The sequence below is a fragment of the Merops nubicus genome, unplaced genomic scaffold, assembly GCF_000691845.1.
Source record: "Merops nubicus isolate BGI_N331 unplaced genomic scaffold, ASM69184v1 scaffold28324, whole genome shotgun sequence".
NCBI lineage: Eukaryota > Metazoa > Chordata > Aves > Coraciiformes > Meropidae > Merops > Merops nubicus.
In genome coordinates this window covers 1-18,851 of record NW_008606688.1, presented here as the reverse complement: position 1 = coordinate 18,851, position 18,851 = coordinate 1, and the positions used below count along the sequence as shown (strand labels likewise).

The 18,851-nt window shown below is 51.0% G+C and overlaps 2 protein-coding genes across 2 annotated transcripts; one reads left to right on the top strand and one right to left on the bottom strand.

Moving 5' to 3' along the window:
* Positions 1–394: 394 nt before the first annotated feature.
* CAMKK2 (calcium/calmodulin-dependent protein kinase kinase 2, beta) lies at positions 395–8,048 on the top strand (the record flags this gene model as incomplete). Its single annotated transcript, XM_008939740.1, has 13 exons — positions 395–448; positions 601–652; positions 1,025–1,158; positions 1,736–1,772; positions 2,578–2,599; positions 2,890–2,978; positions 3,201–3,400; positions 3,491–3,544; positions 3,978–4,051; positions 4,562–4,649; positions 5,482–5,610; positions 7,493–7,593; positions 7,976–8,048. Coding segments are annotated over 13 exons (1,107 nt in total), but the record flags the coding sequence as incomplete, so codon positions are not given.
* A 4,719-nt stretch (positions 8,049–12,767) lies between these two features.
* P2RX4 (purinergic receptor P2X, ligand-gated ion channel, 4) lies at positions 12,768–18,653 on the bottom strand (the record flags this gene model as incomplete). Its single annotated transcript, XM_008939739.1, has 11 exons — positions 12,768–12,800; positions 13,510–13,605; positions 13,696–13,761; positions 13,848–13,941; positions 15,797–15,933; positions 16,251–16,392; positions 16,498–16,578; positions 16,738–16,834; positions 17,306–17,378; positions 17,472–17,543; positions 18,506–18,653. Coding segments are annotated over 11 exons (1,039 nt in total), but the record flags the coding sequence as incomplete, so codon positions are not given.
* Positions 18,654–18,851: the final 198 nt, after the last annotated feature.

Genomic DNA, 18,851 nt, shown 5'->3' with positions numbered 1-18,851 from the left:
GGTTGGGAGGGTGCTGGGCTCACTGTAGCTTTCTGGCCAGGGAGGTGGCGAGTTGAGCTGCTCACCACGGCGACTCAGCCAGCTCCTCACTGCCGTGCTGGTCTCTGCCACGTGGTACCAAGGGAATTGTATTTTTTTTAAAAATATTTTTAATATTCCCCTTTCCCCTCCCTGGCACAAACTGGGACATCTGAAGCTTTGCTCTGCTGGTGGTGTGGTGCCAGCCCGTGTGTCCCACTACTGCCGGCACCGCCGGTGATTGATCGATCGCTGGTTGATCACTCTGGGATCCCAGCAGGGCTGGGTTTGCAGAGGACCCTGGTGCCCAGTTTGGTGTTTTGGGGTTTTCTTGGACTGTCCCTCACTGTTCCCCCATGGCTGTGCCTCTCCCTAGGGCTCCTATGGGGTAGTGAAGCTGGCCTACAACGAGGATGATAACACCTACTATGTGAGTAGTGCCCAGTCCTGGCGCCTGCAGCAGGGCAGGTGGGGATGGATCCCTCTGCTGACTCCCTCCCTGGCTCCATGCCAGCCCCATCCCACCAACCCCATTTTATCCTGGATTTGCCCCAGATCTCACAGTTTTCCCCCCTCTTGCAGGCAATGAAGGTTCTCTCCAAAAAGAAGCTGATGAGACAGGCGGGCTTCCCCCGTAAGTGACACAAAAGCTTTAGGGTGGGGGAGGGTTAACATTCCTGAGGGCTGGGATGCCAGCCAGAGGGAGCTGGAGAAGTGGGCATGGGTGAACCTCACGAGGCCAAGCACAAGGTCCTGCACCTGTGAAACACTGGCCCAGGTTGCCCAGAGAGGTGGTCGCTGCCCCATCCCTGGAACCATCCCAGGGGAGGTTGGCCAGGGCTCTGAGCAACCTGCTTGAGTTGCAGATGTCCCTGCTCCCTGCAGGGGGGTTGGTCTAGATGACCTTTAAAGGTCCTTTCCAACCCAAAACATTCTAGGATCCCGTGCTTTGGGTACCCTGGGAGCTCCTTCCCAACCAGCCACTCCATCTTTGCCTTCTCCACAGGCCGCCCACCACCCCGTGGGACCAAAGCTGCCTCCGAGGGCTGCCTGCAGCCCAGGGGGCCCATCGAACAGGTCTACCAGGAGATTGCCATACTGAAGAAGCTGGACCACCCCAACGTGGTGAAGCTGGTGGAGGTGAGCATGAGTGTGAAGGAGCCTGGCTGCTGCAGGGAGGGGCTGTGTCAGCTTGGGTCGGGGGGAGCAACTGCAGAGGGGGTGGGATGACAGGACACTCGTGTTTTCCTTGATGTAAAGATTTTTCAGTCCCACCTCCTGAAAGGTTTTTTTTTTTTTCTTCCCTGCTCAAAAAGCGAAATGCAGAAATTGCTGCTTCCCTAAAAGAACCATGTGCTCAGATGGGTTTTGTGGAGGAACTGGTGTTCCTGTGGTGCAGCTGACCTGCCCTCCGCCTACTGACTGCATGAACCAGTCCAAAAAATCAAGAATTAAGGTTGTGCAGGCTGGAGTTTATTTGGCTCATGAGTCAGATGATGCTTCCTGTGTGTTTTAAATATTTACTTCCTTGAAGTACAGCTATATCTGTCCTCTTTTTCTTCCCACCCCTTGTGGGTAGGAGCTCGGAGATGAGCAGACCATGCCAATGGTGCAGATGGTGCAGAATGGAGATGGCTGCTCAACAAAACAATCACAGCATTTCATTTGCAGGTTTTTTTTTGGTGCTGTTTAATTTCCTTTCCACTTCTTTCGGCAGGTCCTGGATGACCCCAGTGAGGACCACCTGTACATGGGTAACTGCCCACCGCCCTGCGGCGCTCGCGGGGTGTCTGTGGGATGGGGGTTTGCAGGGACAAAAGGTTCCCCCCGTGTTTTGGGGTGGCTGCATGCGGGGTTGGGTCTGTCCTCTGGAGTGGGTATGGCCTGGATGGGTTGGAGGAGCAAAGCCCCTCTCATGGTCAGGGCAAATGGGATCCAGCCAGGGCTCGGAAAGGAGCAGGAGTGGTTGTAGGCTTTAATTCCACACCAGGTCATGCTTTGCCATGAGAGGCACCAGGGGTTATGTTCTCACCTCTGAAGCCAGGCTGCTAGCAACTAGCTTTATTTCTTTGGTTTTGAGAACAAGGCACATCTTAATTATCCATAGTATAAACGAGCCACTTCCCAACCTGTCTTGCAGACTGCAGTGGTCTGCTCGAGGTAAGAGACACACTTCTGGAGGAGGCATTTCCTCCCCATCGTTTATGTTCAGCCTGCACTAGGGGAGGAGTGTGTGATGCCTTCATGGCCAAGCACAGGGGGTTGCTCAGGGTGTGGGCTCAGCTTTGGTCCTGCAGGAAAACAGGGTTTCAGGTGCCATGCAGAGGGCACTTCATGGTGCTGAAGCTGCAGCAAGAAGGTAGTTGGCAGCATCCTCTTAACTGAAAAATGGAAAGAACCAAAATGCCATGTGCCTTCCATAAGATAGCATTCATTTAAAAAAAATACCATCATTTTTAGATTTTTTGTCATTAAAAAAATTGCTTTTGTGCTGGGACTGTGCTTGCAGGAGCTGCATCCTGTAAGTGGTCAGTAACCATTTTTTCTTTTGTGTTTCAGTGTTTGAACTGGTGAAGCAAGGGTGAGTAGTGAACTCCAGATTTAAACCTACTAAGGCATGAGCATGATTTTGGTTTGTGGGGGGCACAGCTCAGCCACTGGAGGCAGGCACAGGATGCAGAGACGATGGGGAGGTTCGTGGTGGGTCTCCTACAGGCTCAGGTAGCATCTCCCCAGCCCTGTTACAGTCGTGTACCCCCCAGACGTGCCTGCATTCCGGGCTGCACGCTGTCACCGCCGGCAGCAGAGCCTCCAGAAGCTGTTTGGGGAAGCTGGGTGGGGAACAAGCTCCACTCTCTGTTGCCTTTGCAGCCCCGTGATGGAAATCCCAACCCTGAAACCTCTCAGCGAGGACCAGGCTCGGTTCTACTTCCAGGATCTGATCAAGGGTATTGAATACTGTAAGTCTCTCTGCAAAAACTATGGGATTTTTTTTTTTTTCATTTTTTTCTAATTTCCTGGGGCCGGGCTTTTTGAAGCTGGGGTGTGGAGCCGTTTCTGGTGGCTTATGCTACTGCACAGGGCTTTTTGAAGCTGGGGCCAGCTGTGGTGTTGGCAGAAAGGCTCACAGCCCTGGCTCCCTGGCTGCAGAGCTGAACCCCTCGTGTTTCCTTTGGCTGCAGTGCACTATCAGAAGATAATCCACCGGGATATTAAACCTTCCAACCTGCTTGTGGGGGAGGATGGGCACATCAAGATCGCCGACTTCGGAGTGAGCAACGAGTTCAAGGGAGCTGATGCCCTCCTGACCAACACCGTGGGCACCCCTGCCTTCATGGCCCCCGAGACGCTCTCAGAAACCAGGAAAATCTTCTCTGGAAAGGTATTTCCTAGCCATCTGGGGGGCTTTGGACTACCCTTCCTTGCACAGGCTGTCTGTTGCAGATCTAACTGTGCTTTCCCCTCTCCGCAGGCTTTGGATGTCTGGGCCATGGGGATCACTCTGTACTGCTTCGTGTTTGGGCAGGTAATGAGGTGGAGTTTCCAGCTCTGGGGGTGTTTGGCATGTGCCTCCCACACACCAGGTACACGGTGGGATGTGCACGCTGTTTGAGCAGCTGGGGATGTGTGGGTGGAAGTGAGAAACTTCTGCCTGTCTGCAGGATGGATGGAACCAGAAGGGCTGCACTTCCCTTTTCCCCTGGGGAAAAATCTCTGTGCCTGGCCAGATGCTTTAGCAAAGGAGCCGTTGTAGTAGTTTGGTCATTTTTCATCCAATGTAGTTTTCATTGTGTTTAAAAGAAGACATTGATGCACTAGAAAGTCTTCTGGTATTTCCCCATAACTGGCTCCTTGCTCTCCTTCAAATCCTACGAGATCCTGATGTGCAGCTGGCTGCCCCTCTGCTGCTTCTTAACAGAGGCTGTTGCTTTTCTCATTCCTTTTCTTCTTGGTGGTAGTGCCCTTTTATGGATGAAAGGATCCTGAGTTTACACAATAAAATCAAGACCCAAGCACTGGAGTTCCCAGACCAGTAAGTACTCAAAAAGAAACCCCAACCAACCCCACAGCCTCTATTTTAAAGCTCATTTAAGCATTTCTCAGGCACTGCCCGGGGTGGGGCTGACCCTGCTCTGCTGCAGTTTTGCAAAACCCAGGCTCAGCCCTTCTGTTGGCCCTCAACCCTGGAAAACTTCCTCTGCATTAAACGTGAAGGCAACATCTCTTGGTTTGCAGATGCTGGAGGAGGGATTGACGTTGCAGAGGTGGTTGACAGAATGGATTAACCTGTGCAGTTGCTCCCTGTTGGGTGTTAGCCTGGGTGGAGTTGGTGTTAGGCTCTCCCAGCCCTGTACATGCAGGATCACACTCCAGATTGCCCATAATATTTATTTGGAGGAAGGGCTGTGTGGCACCTGGGTGCATGAGGCCCCAGTCTGACTGGGAAGGCCCATAGTAGCTGGCAATGGCATGAGGAAGGGAGGCAGGATCCACCTCCTTCTCCACCTCATCTTATCTTATCCCTCCCCTCTCCTTTCCCCAGGCCAGAAGTTACTGACTTCTTGAAGGATTTAATTACACGAATGCTGGATAAAAATCCCGAATCTAGGATTTCGGTCCCTGAAATCAAGGTACTGACCCAGCCCCCTGGTGTTGGAGCTGGTTTCACTTCTGTTGAGTTCTCCTTGCTTGGCTTTTTTTGGGGAGTCAGTTTGATCGTGCCAGGCTAGGTCCTCCCCCTGTGCCCAGGGTCCCTGGGCAGGTAAGTCCCAGCTCCTTCCCCTGCTCCGGGACCTGCTCAGTTTTGGGACCTTTGGTGCCTACAGAAGTCACAGGCAAAAGGAAACCCCCTGAGTACAGTATTTCCTCTGCTACCAGGAAAGTACTGTGCAACAGCCTTTCGCAGGAGATTTCTGGTCCTCTGCCCCTGTGGGAGCCTGGAAGGGGCGACAAGCTGAGAAAATGGAGACTAAGGTAGGGAGAAAGGATTGCGGGGGAATTGCTGAAATGTTTCGTGCTCCTCCTGCAGCCACCCGAGACACCAGGTGTGTAGGCAAGGAGAGAGAGTGGTTTCTGCCTTCTGTCGTGGATTCATCCAGGACCAAGACTAGGGCTTGGTGGGTCTCACCATCACTGTGTATGGCTTGGAATAAATCACTCCTGCCTCTTGGTGCTGTCCATCCATAAGATGGGAGTGGAAATAGGTCTTCTCCTCTAAAACCCACCGAGATGCCCAGTGCTGTAGGTCACCAAGGTTGTGTATTTTTCTGCTCCAGGCTGACCTGTTCCCAGTGGTGCTGGGGTGAGCTGGCTTGCCAGAAAGATGGCACGTCTCTGCCCTGCTCCCTGGCATTTCAGGGGCACGTAGGGGCCGTAGCTTGGGCGAGGAGATGCGTTTGCCAGGCTGGTTTGAGTTCTGAAAAAGAGGAAATCGTTCCTGACAGGCTGTGTTATTAATTGAAGTTGCACCCTTGGGTCACCAAGAACGGAGTGGAGCTGCTGCCCACGGAGGATGAGAACTGCACCCTCGTGGAGGTGACAGAGGAGGAGGTGGAGAATTCGGTCAAGCACATCCCCAGCCTGGCCACCGTGGTGAGTGTGAGGAGGTGATGGTCTGTGGGCACACACGGGGGTCTGCACTGCTGCCCAGGGGGGTTCTGAGCAGCAGGAGGTTGCTGCTGCAGGGCAAAAAAGCTGGGCAGGATTAGACCAAAGATATCCCCTCTCTTGGAAAGAGGTGCTGCAGGACGGGGTCTCAGCATCACAGTGGAGGTGACCATACCCCAGGGTGTGGGGGACTATTTCAGAGCAGTCCCAAAGGGACCTGTCGGGGGCTTGCCAGTCTCCACGCTTGAGCTGGCTGCCTAAATATCACTGTATTTGCTCAGGGCAAAAAGGCATCTGGTCCAGGACCTGCCCATGGCTGGGAGCGGGTGTTTTGGCCAGGCATGAGGAGCTCCTGCCCTGCCCACCCTCCTGCAGGGGCTGCAGGAGCTTCCTGGGATGGAGGTTTTATCTGGGCCACAGCCTGCACCAGCCCCTGCCTGGAGCTATTCTTGGTGAATTCATCTCATCTCTTTTCAAGCTCATATTTTTATTCTTGGCAACCCACTGTGGTGGTGAGAACCACAGTGTAACCCTGCTCTGTGTGAAGAGTGAAATCCTTGTGGGTTTTGAACCTACTGATGTTTTTTTTTGGGTGCCCACTAGCCTAAGGCTAGAGCAAACAGCAAGTGACCGTTGGCAGTTCCCTGGCACGGTGTTATCTGCTGTAGACACCCGGGCTGTGATTTTTTGAAGTACAGATCTCCCTTGGAGCTCCTTTTCCATCTCGTGGCTGTGCCCACATCTGGCTCCATTCCTGGAGCTCTCTCCCACATCAGTACCCCACAGAAGTTGCTTCGACCGCAGTGATGTTAGTATGCAAATGTGCCTTGTGCTGCTGAAGCTGGAGGAGCAGCTCTTCTCAAAAGGGATCACTGCTGGGGGGTTCCCCCTCTCTCCTCTTCCGAGGTGACTCACTGGGATGCAGTGAGGGGTGGCTCAGGGCTCCTGGCCCTGCTGAAACTCCAGGTGTGTTTAGCACAGCTCAGGGCAAAGGAGCTTTTACCACGGCTCTTCCCTCCTAAATAACACATCTCCTCCAGGCAGAGCTTGTGTTTTCCCATTTGCATGTGTTCTTCAGAATTACCCTCGGGTGCCTCATCTGAGTTTTTTTTTGCCAGGTTCGGGAGCTTCGCCTGGCTTTGACTGGCACACAAAAAGCCTTCCCTGCAGGAAGAGGATAAACATGGCACAGAGGGATGAGAAGCAGCATCAAATGAAGCCAGGGGTTCCCAGAGAGGGATGCACACAGTGAGACAGGGTCCAGTGCTGCTCACATTGTTCTCCCAAGCAACAGAATAAGCTGGGAATGCCTGGGAAGAACCCGACACTTGATCTGCTCCCAGCAGCCTCTGATTGCTGCTGGATAACTTTCTGTTTTGCAGCCAAAGCTAGACAAACAGCCAATTTTCCAGATTGGTTTTGGTAAATGTTTAGGCCAAATTGTGCCAATTTCTTCCTTCCCCTCTCCTTTTCCAGTGAATTCTTCTGCCAGGCAATCACGGGGAGCTGGGAATATGCAAGTACTGGATGCAGTAATTGGTAAAACCTACTTCTGGGGGGAGAAAATCTTGCTAGACTTGGCTTTGCTCTTCTTTCCAGCCTCTCACACCTCTCATCTGCGTGTTCAGTTCTTGCACCAAGGATTTCAGATGAGGATCCAGCCCCTGTATTAAGCAGCTGGAGATTTGTAAACATCCTTCCTTCTGTTTCTGGTGTTTGGTTTGTTTTTTTTTTTTTTAAATACAAAAAGAGAACTTTAACTTGTTTTCACTACTTCTCTTAATCAGTTGGGCATGAGGTTTGGGTGTTCCTATTGCTCTCAAATGAAAGGAAATCATCCCTGACAAACTCTGATCTGTTTTTGCAGATCTTGGTTAAAACGATGATCCGGAAGCGCTCCTTTGGGAACCCCTTCGAGGGGAGCAGGAGGGAGGAGCGGTCACTCTCTGCCCCTGGGAACCTGCTGCCGTGAGTCTCACCACCTTCCCCTGCCCAGAGAGAGGTTTAGCCCCTTGTCTTAGTGTCCTGGAACTCACTGCAATGCACAGGAGGAGAATGGAGGAGCTGGGCTTTGAATCTTTCATGTGGGGCCATGACTGGGATGTTTGCAGACCCTCTGTCTGCCCCAGAACTGCCTTGAGGGGTGATATTTGTGACATGGCACATCCTGCTCCTCTGATGGGCTGAAAAGCATCTTTTTATGATGCTCCCAGCCTGTTACAGGGAAGTGGGGAGAGCTGCTACATGCTCAGAGTCCCAGAGGTCCTCAGAGGCAGATGTGTGTGTCTCATTGTCTGCTTTGCCTTTTTTCTGAGTCATTCAGCAACTGTTTTATTTCCTTTTTAAACAGGAAACAAGGCAGTGAAGAGAACCTGAAGTGCAACGACTTGCCCAACGTGGGAGAGGAGGAACCTCTTTCATGAACGTCAACTTTACGGTTCTGTTGAGCAACGTGGTCCATCCAGGGCACGTTCTAGAGCGTGCAGCTGAGGATGAGCAGCCTCAACAGAGCCTGCCCCAAACACGGCATGACCCGGCGCTAGCTGAGTCTGCTGCTGGCTGTAGAGCTTACACAGCAGCATGTTGTCAGGCATCCGACCACTTGTCATCCACATCGAACATCTCCCACCGCTTGGACCGCTGGCTTCTTGTGGGGAAGGCTGGCTGAGAGCAGAGGGGTGAGCTGTCCTGTTGAGCAGCAACAGTGCTTTGCAAAAAAAAACAGAAAAAGAAAAAGCAGTCAAACAAAAACGCATTTGGAACTGCTTTGACCTGGTTTTAATGCCAAATAATTTCTGGGGACTGTTGCCCGTGTCCCAGGGGTGTCGTTTGCCCGGCTGGCAGGCGGTGGGCACACGCAGGAGGGTGAAGCTTTTGCCAAGTGATTTATGCAACAGTAGAACTACACGTGTGCACTCGGAGAGTTCACGGCCTACCAGAAATGTTGTTGCATCTATTTCTCCTCCTTCTGGTTTGTTTTTAATTGACACCTTTTTAACTGCATGGGAACAAAGCAAAAACCCACCTTTTCAGCTTTTTAAAGAATGCCTGCCTTTGTGAGCCAAGTGGTATTAAACAGCATCTTTGGGAGGTTCAGAAAGTGAGGTTAATTACCTCCTAAGGTAATTAGCACCCTTCCTAAGGCCTTGGTGTGACTAGGACTTGATATATTGAGTATTCAATGCATGAAAGGAAAAGGTATTTAAGGGCTTAAGTTCAGTCTGAACTATTTTTGCTGCAGACCTAGGAGTGAAAGGTGGCGTTTAGCTGAATGTTTTTGAACAGCAGAGGAAGCACTAACAACAGTTTCTTTCTAAATCTTTTACTTGATCTAGGTAGATATATTATTAAATATAAAATTCAGGGTAAAAATCCTTCACTTCCATGTACATTACATGGTTTACTACAACTAAAATAATACAACTTATGCTATTTTTTAAGTATAGACTTAGGGCTTGCTTAGAATTTAAGATCTTAGCGAAATACTTAGATTAGCTAGTAATTTTCAAAGAAACTTTCATTTTCCAAACTCTTTATCTAGATTTTGGGGCCAACGCTACGTATTTTTTGCAAGTTCGTTACCAGTAATTTGTGAATGCCTGTGGATCAGAGGCTTGTTAGTAAATTAAGTGTATACCTAATTGTTTCTTCTGAAGAGCTCTTTCACCTTTAGTCAGATTACTCTGATTAATTTGTGGTACTTGTAAAATAATAATAATAATAATAATAATCTCTTGTGTGGTGGGAGGGATTCTGACAGCCAGACTCACCTTCTGAGTCCTCTGTGTCTGGACAAGGCGAGTGTGGGTGAGCTGGAGAAGAGTCAGGGTTTGCCTGGGGAAAGGTCACGGTAAGTACAGTTTTGTGGCTGGAGAGTGGGATTTTGGGGAGGGGGTCTGATGGGATTGTGTGACCTTGAATGAAGCATTTAAAATGATGGTGTACACGAGAGAGGGGGGAGGACTCGTATGTACCAAGCACGGAAGGGACTGCTAAGGTGTGATCCTGCACCCTGAGGAAGAGGGCACTAGGGGAGACCCGAGTGTTTCCATGAGTAAGATCCCTGCCTGCTAACCCTGCCCATGGGGCTCTGCCTGTAGGAAGTGACCGTCCCCTTGTCTTCCTTGAACTTGGGCAGCACAAGCAGCACGCTGACCCTGCTCAGTTGGACCTGCCCCAGTAGCTCCTGGTCAGGACAGGTCTTTGTTAAAGCCAGAACAGCGTTAGCGAGTGCACGAGTGCCTACACAAACCCTCCCTTGCATCTTCTGATCACTTGAAGCAATGCTCCCCCTAAATTGCCATTTATTACCAAAACATTGTACTGCTGGGCTCTCTCCAAAGCCAGTGACGGTGGTTTGTGGTTCAGGAGCAGTACTCTGGAGTCTGGAGCCATAAGACACGCACTGTTTTCCTCCCACTGTACTCTGAGGCTGTGCCAAAGCCCTGCAGCTTCAGCTATGGGAAAACCAGACTGGTAACTCGGGTGCCAGCACTGCTGCAGCTGCCTGCTCCCCAGTCCTGAGCAGGACCTTTCACTGGGGACATGCCTGTGGGTGGGCAGCTTGGTTCTCTAACCCTGTAAATGGACTTGTTCTGCCAAAAAATAACTTAGTAATTTTAAAAAAAAGGGGGATGTGCTTATTTGTATCTGGTGCATAGTAATGGGTGTGTGTGTGTGTTAGCAGTGTGTTGGAGAGCTGCAGTGAGCTCTGGTTTGGGATTCATTAGGTGCCTGGTGAGACAGTTTACATCCACCAAAGGCTTGGCAGGCACAAGGCAGCTCTGGAGCAGAGTAAGCTGCACCAGCTCCTCCATGCCCAGCCACACAGGCCTCAGAGATGCCCAAGGCTGGGTGGCTTGCAGCTGCCCTGGGCTTGGGTCACAGGGCTCCTGAAGCTCAGCACGTCCCCAGGGCACGCTCTGCACTGCTCCTCTCTGGAAGACACTTCAATGTAGATTTTTTTCTCCTTGTTGCTTCGTTCTGGTGCAAGCATAACCTGTGGCTGTGTGAGGAAGAGGTATCTATATGCATGACCTGTTAGAGAAGCTGTACTGTACATAGCAACCTGCTCAGTCCCCTGGCTGCTGTCCTGGTAGTGATGCTAGCTTTCCCTTAGAGTGAAGTATACATTCTGCTTGTGCCTTGGAACTGGCCTATAGCTTGATTGCCCCAACTCCCTCCCTTTTAAGCAAGCCCAGTGCTGACTGTAGGCTGAATGCTGGGTACTAAGCCTTTTTTGGCTCTGAAAGCACACAGGAAAGTGCTGAGGGGAAACCAGGCCTCTTGTCTGAGTAGTTTTTCTTGGGGGTCCCCTCTTACCTATCAGGCACTTGATCTGTTTCTTTTCTAAGGTCCTGAACGACTGCTGATTTTTATACTGTTTGTTTAATGACCAAGGCTTGTGTTTCATTCCTACCCCTTTATTATGCATTTAACTTTATCAGGTGTATCAAGTTTAAATACTGTGTATTTAGCACTTTTAAATTATATTACCTAAGAAGAAAAAAACAAAACAAAACAAACAACTCAATGTTTTTCCACACAACTGTTCAAGCTTCTCTGTACAAGTTGAAATAAATGACATGCAACCCAACCCTGAGTTAGTTGATAAGTGGAACCATTATCCTGTTTGACCAGTCTTTATCAAGCTGTGGGAGTCTGTCTGTTGGAAATGGAGTCTGAAAGCACCTTCCAGTGCAGGTGAAGTCTGGTGCTGTACTGTTACTGGGGACACTGGGTGAGGCCACAGTGGCTCTAGCCACTGCAAGGCCAACCGGAGCCACTCAGGTGCACAGGCTGGAGCACTGGCTCTCACCACAGCACCTGTTGAGCTGGGACACTCAGCTTAGAGCTCAGCAGCAGCAGGAGGCAGATAAAGAACAGAACAAAAAGGGAATTCTGTAGCAAACCCACTGTGCTGCTGGAAAAAGGCAGCAGAGCCCCAGCCAGGCTGCTGGAGGTATGGACTAGGTCCCAGGCTCTGTAACCTAGAAGAGGGTCAGAGAAAGGGAAGAGCTGCACCTTGCCTGACAGTGTGATCACCTCAGATGCTCAAACCCCTATGAAGATAAAACCCAGTGACTTCACTTAAATCAGATTGTGCAAACCCATTAAATGCAGCAGGGTCTGGGTGGGGTGGTGCAAAGCACGGGAGGCATGCCAAGGAATGACAGATCTGTTCTGAGCAGCTGGTCCTATCCCACCCTGGCTTAAATTTTTCAAGTCTTTTCCTTTGAACAGGGTTTCATTGCAACAGCCACAACCATGGTGTGAGGAGAACCAAGGTGGAGCAGAAGGTCTAGCTGCAGCAGCACTCTTGCAGAGAACCAAGAGGCAAAGCAGACAGCAGCACTGCCTTCAATAGCTCTCCAGTAACTGTTTCTGTGTACAATGAAGACAGTTCACTGACCCAAACCTTCACACAGGCCCTGGGGAAAAATACACAAGCAAAACCCAGCTTGCAGGACTTTAAGAGGGCTGAGAGAGGGTAATATTTTATTTAAAAGAAAATAAATTTTAGTAGTACCACAAAAATTAGACAAAACAAAACAAAACAAACCCTTCTGTAAGCAGCAAGGCATTTACCTAGCAGAATGGAAGCAGACAGGGCTTTGTCTTGGTCTGTGGCCACTGGAGCTTGGAGACACAATCAGATAGTAAGCAGAGGCTCAGCTAAGCATCAGGGTTCTTCATGGCCAGGAAAAGTGATCTGACAAGAGCAAAGAGCTGCCCTCCCAGGGTCAGGCAACACCTGGCAGGGGCCACATTCACTGTAAGCAAGAATCTGTGATGTCACCTTGTGCTCTCTGCTACCAGTGAGCTCAGGGAAAGGAGGACTGTCAAAATGAGATTGGCGGAGCAGTCCCTGTCCCAGGCCTGGCTGATGCAGGGGTCTGGCATAAAAGCACAATTCTGCCTCAGTGCTTAGTGCAATTAACTTGGGAAGACAGCAGATGAGGAGCAGACGTGGTTCTTCTCTCTGGGGGTTGGCTCCAGCCACCAAGAGTAGTGAAGAAGGTCCCTTTCTCAGGTTTGCCCCCTCTTCCTTCCACCGAAGAGGCGGCGGGTGTCACAGCAGGGTCAGAGTCATGTTCACAGCAGCAGTTTCCAGCAGCAGTTGGTGCTGCAGCAGCAGGAGGTCAGGAGTTTGTTCCATATGTCTCACCAACTCCCTGCAAGGATCAGAGATCACAGTTCTCTGCCAGAAAACTCTTCCTTCTCTCCTTTCACTTAAAATGCTCTGCACAGGCAAACTACTGTCCGCTACTCAGACTTTACTTTTCCAGTACCACAAGGTCTTTTGATTCAGAAATTCAGCCTCTGCAGCAACACTTCCCACCAAGCACAGGGCTGCAGAGTCAAGCTCTACCCTCAGCACCAGTCAAGCAACGCCATTATCCCACTAAATCCTTCTACTGACCAAAGGGATCGTTGGAATCCTGGAGGGAGCTGGAGCTGTGGCTGTCAGCATTCTGGTCTCAGAGAATACCAACCCACTCAATGTGTCAGCTCACAGCAGCAGGAACCCTCAAAAGCCAAGCAGGAAGGATTTGATGGGGACAGAGCTGTTGTCTGCAGCTCTCAGAAGGCAACTGCCAAAGACTGCAACCCAAAAAAAGAGATGCAGTGGGAGCATGACAAGTTCTTGAACATATATTTCCCTCTCCAAGAGTGGTTGCTCAGGAAACAGGACAGTGTTTGTTTCTAGTGCTCCTCCCCACAACAGATTTGAGGTAGCTCCTCTGACGAAGACACAGTTTACTCAGAGCCGTGGTTCAAAATCCCTGTTTGATGTGGAATTTGTACATCCTGTTTGAGAAGCTCTCTGGAGTCAGAGGAGGAAGGAACTTTTGCCTTCCCTCTGCCTTCACTGGTGCTTACCAGTTCATAATCCTCCACGTATTTGTACTTCTTCTCCCGATAGTAGTACTTCTTCTTCATGAAATACAGAACAACTACGTCACACAGCACTGTGGCCTGGTGGGGATTGAAAGAATTGAAGGCAACAATCCTGAGGATGGAGTCACTAAAGCAGAACTGAGCCCCAGTGCAGCCAGTGCCACTTACCACCCCAAAGAGCGCCAAGCCAGAGCCGATGTTAATCATGGTAGGAATGACATCGAATTTTCCTGCCTAGAAGACAGTCCCAAGGGTAAATATGTTTTTCATCATTTCTGAAAGCCCCCACCACAAGACCTCCAGGAATTAAGCCACCCTACCTTTCCAAACACTATGATATCAAAGCGGATGCCATAAGCTTTGATGAGTGTCCGTGATTCGCTGCCATCACTGTCCTTGTAGTACTTTGCAAACCTGGAGAAAAGACAGGTGAGACCTTGGCTGGAAATTTGGAGGTGGTTTACGTGATCATGCAACATCCAGGTGTGTCCTCCATCCCAAGGGGATGGGTACTTCCAAGAGACAAGTCCCAAACAATGAAGGGAGATTTCATGCAGGCAAGTACGTAGAGGAGAAAAGCCCAGAACAGGTGAATTTAAGCCAGCAGCAGGCACAAAAAAGCCCAGGCAACTTGCAAAGCATGGGAAGGGGAGAGAGCTTTAGCAGGGGAGCTCAGCTCCACAGGAGAACCTGCCCACAGAGCAGCAGCAGGAGGCTGCAGAGTGTAGGCAGCCAGGAGAGGGCAGGGCCGGGAGCATGCAGGGCCAGGAGCAGGCAGGCCCAGGAGCAGGCAGGGGCAGGCATCCAGGCTCAGCCTGGCACACAAAGGCTCCCCCATGCCCTCCACAACGGGCAAGAGACAGGGAAAGGAGGAGAACACATCAGTGAGATCAGACTTACTCTGCCACATGGTTGACTAAGCCAGGAGGAAGCAGAGGAGAGGGTGGAAGAGAAGAGAACTGGTTGGTGAGGGGCTGCAGTGGAGTCTGGATTTAGGAAGAGCAGTTCAGAGCCCGTGGCAGCCAGGCTGGGAGCAACTCCAGCTGCTCTCACCTGACCCCCCAACACCCACAGGCCTGGCACCTCCCAGGCACCTCCACCCAACAGCAGCCCTCTGGGAATTTGCTCAAGTGCCACCAACAGAGACCCCCTGTGCCAAGGGAAAGTTTGTGATTCCAGGAACAAGCACAGGCCTGGCCTGAGACGTGTCTCCTGAGCAGAACTGTTGCCAGGATCCTGGCAAGGTGGCCAGTCTCTATTATTATAGCTCTGAGGCCAAATGCAACCAGCTAGCTGGCTCTGCACTGGCAGGGTTGCTGGAGGTGCTGGACCTTCCTACACTGACCACAATGTTTACTTGGTGGTGTATGCCAGAAGGATACCTTCAGAAGACCTTCTCATTCTCTCCAACTGCTTGAAAGGAGGTTGTAAGTGAGGTGGGGATTGCTCTGTTCTCCCAAATAACAAGTGGTAGGACAAGAGGAAATGGCCTCAAGTTGCATCAGGGGAGGTTTAGGGTGGACACAAGGAAAAATTTCTTCCCCAAAAGGGTTGTTAAGCCCTCAAACAGGCTGCCCAGGGCAGTGCTGGAGTCTCCATCCCCAAGGGGTTTGAAAGTACACGTGGCACCGAGGGACACAGTTTAGTAGAGACCTGGCAGTGCTGGGTTAGCAGTTGGACTTGATGATCTTGAAGGTCTCTTCCAGCCAAGGCAATTCTGTGATACTCCTGGTGCAGATGTATTCCTCAACAAACACAGCCACTTTCTAGAGACTAGTTTTTCCCTCACGCACAGTGAAGGAGATGCTTCAGCCTTCCACCCCCACGCCCTGGCCCCCTCAAACACTGCCCTGTCAGCACCACCCAGAACAGTCAGCTCTCACACTGCCACGCCACAGACACTGGCACAGTCCCCCAAAAGCTGATGCAAACACGACTCCAACCCTCCGACCCAACCCGTGGAGCTTCCCCCTCTGCTGGCGTTTCCACTCAGTGAGGAACCGACCTGCTCTGTGCTTTACAGCACCAGAGAAGCTGCCCAAGTTTTACAACACTGTCCAAAGTTGAAGGGCAACCCCCAGTGCCCGAGGAACGCAGGCAGCCTGTAACACTGTGCCAGCGGCAGGCTGAGCCCCAGGCACAGCTCCCAGCCTGCTCTGCCTGACCCTGCTTTAGCAGGGAGGCTGGACCAGACCATCTCCAGAGGTCCCTTCCAGCCCCCAGGGGTGTGTGGCCCTGTGGCAGCAGGTGCCCCCCGCAGCCACGTCACCTGAAGTTGTAGCCGGGCGAGACGGTGTGGGCAGAGTCCCTGTTGTCCAGCCGGCGGAAGGAGTACCTGGGCACGCACAGGGAGGCAGCTCTGTCAAGGTTGCAGTCCCAGTTGATCTGCAGTGCCATGACTCCACCCTGACACGTGGAGAAGAAAAGGTAAGCGGCCCAAGTGCCTGGCCAGCCCAGCACTAGGCTCTCTGCTGATTTACTGCCCCTTGACCCAGTCAAACCCTCTTTCCTCCTGGTACAGAAGGACCTTGCACGTAAGCCCACCCAAACAATCCAAGGCCAAATATTTGTTTGGTAGAATTGACTCCAGTCCCCTTGGCCAGAGCAGCTCTCCATTCTACAGCTACTCTGTGTCCTGTGGCTCATGCCACGAGGCAGAGGGGCACAACCACCTACTGCTCCTCTAACACAGCTGAGGCCCAAGACAAGGGTCTGCTAAATACCTCCACAGCCATTTCCTGGAAGTTTTGTCCTGCAGCTTCAACTATTTTCCCTAAACGAAAGATAGGGCAGAAGGGATCTGTCTGGGAGTCATAGATGCAGTTCTTGAGGTAGGTGGAGTTGATAGTCGGGAGGATGTTTCGCCTACAGGGGAAGAGAGAGAGATCTGTTGCACCTTCTTCCACTCTTCCAGCTCTGCTGTGCTGTCCGAGAGAGCAGACAGCACAATGCCCCCCAAACACTACTTACTTGCTGAAGTTGAACTTGGGGTACCAAATGTTGTTCTTCACCAGAATGGTGAAGTTCTCAGCTTCTCGCAGGAACGCTGGACTACACAACAATAGGAAAAGGAAATAAGTTTCACTTACATTTTCACAAACAGGACTTTGCAGGGCCCTTGGTGATCACCTCTTCATCCTTTCCCAACACAGCATACTGCTAGCCTCCCCTCAGGAGGGCCACCACTCTGTGGGAAGGCAGAGCACTCACTTGGGTGTATGATAGTCATCCTCCACAGGGCACCATGCAAAGACTTCACAGGTCTTAATGCTGCTGTTGTACCATACACACTCCCCAGTCTGGATGCCTGGAAAGACAGATGAATAGAGGTACTACTAACCAACTACACAGAGGCAGTACTTGCCCTGTGAGACCTCCTCACTCTGTAAGGTGTAAGCAATCTGCTCAGAGGTGAAGTGCCTGTACCAAGCCCCCCACTATCTTCCACTGCAATTTGTAGTGCAATTTCAGGGAAAGAAGCATCAGCTCCTTTTTCTGAGTCAAATCCTCATCTATGTGAAATGCTGCTTCATGGACTCAAGGTCTTGAAGGAGCCCTCACACTGTTTGCTAACACATCCATCCAGCACCCACCCAACACAGTCTAAGCCCACCTGCTCTCCCCCAGAAGTAAAATCTGAGCTTCCTTTTCAGTTCTCTTAGGTGTGAGAGAATGAGAATGTGGAGACTGAAGTGTAATGCTGCTTCCTTCACAGGCAGGAAGGCCCAGCACAGAGGTATCACAACGTAAAAAGGAGCCTTTGCAGAAGGCTTCTTACCATTGCTGTGGGTGCTGACATACCCTGGAACACATTTATTCTTCACCTGGCACACTGTTTGATCATCTGGAAGCTGGAGAGGAACAGTAATTACACTAAACTCTAAGAATTCTCTCCCATCACTGCCACCCACACAAGGCAGAATTAAAGCAGATCCTGTACCCACCTCTGGGCAGCGGCGCTGGCTCTGGTTCAGTGTGAGTATCACATTGGTCATGACAAACACGGTGTTCTCCTCCTGAACGTGCAGAACAAGAAGGAAATTTAACAGTAACAGTCTGCAAAGACTATCCCAAGGCACCGCCCCAAATGTCTTTGTTGACAGAGCCCAGGTGGCTGTAGCCCAGGAGCAGATTCCCACATGTACCACCTGATGGCACTGACCTTTCGACAGAGAAATAACTGTGGGACTAGCAACTCTTTCTGTCCTCCCACTTGGCCCAAACTTCTTCATTCACGTTATGAAAACAGAGACACCACAGCTCCTCAGGGGAGTCGCAAGGCAGAAGCAGAAATACAGCTCCAGCTGCAAGTCTGAGCAAAACTCCCCACTTTTTTTTTTTCAAAATATCTGTTAGAAATGTGACCAGTCCTGGTTTGTTTCTCCAGGGAGCACCACCTCTGTTATTTTCAGACCCCTACGACTCAGGATCCATTGTTCGTTTCTGCTCCACTGATATGCAAATATGATCAGTCAGCCAAAATCTGGCTAAATCCATCACTTTTTTTCAGCACCACATCTCACACACAGAGAGTGACCCACGACCACCACCTTGGCTGTGCCTGGCAACCCTGGAGGCCACCCCTCATCCCCCACACAGTGCAGATTCCCACAGTCCATCAGTAACTACAGCAATACCTCCTGTTCAGTTCCAGATCAAGTGACCTGCAGGCTACTCCCAGGGCTTCTGCCAACAGCTTACTTTGCTTCAGATTTTTTTGATATGCAGTTATTGTTGTGACTTTTCCCTGAAGTTGCAAAATTGTCTCTCCTATCCAAGCACAAGCACAGGGACACTTTTCTTGAAACAAGCTGCCCCAGGGCTCATGGTGCAGGTGCTCAGCAGGCTCTGCAGCACAGCAAAGCTGCTTCATTCCCTCCTATCGGGGCCAGGCTGGAGCCAAAGCCACTCCAGACCTCAGCGGGCTTTAGCAACGCAGCAGCTGTTTGTTAGAAACCCCTCCCTCTGATGTGGGTACCTGAGGAGGGATCACATAGTCGGCTACATCCCAGATCCGGGCCCCCAGGTCAGATGTGTTCGTCAGAGCAACTCCTTTCACTTTTGTGGTTACAGAACTGACCACGGAGTCTGTTTCCTGGTAGCCTTTCTCCCACAGAAAGACCCAGCTGCAACAGATGGATTAGAAGGGAAAAAAAAAAGAGAAAAAAGAACAACCAATCAGATCAACAACATAAACCAGCACAGGCAGGGGGGACTGCTCCTTTTTTTCATGTGTTTCCTGAAAGGGCCACTCTAGATAGTTTCATAGCGTTTCCCTAGAAAAGAGTCACAGGACTACCACCCTACCATTCCATGACTAGCCA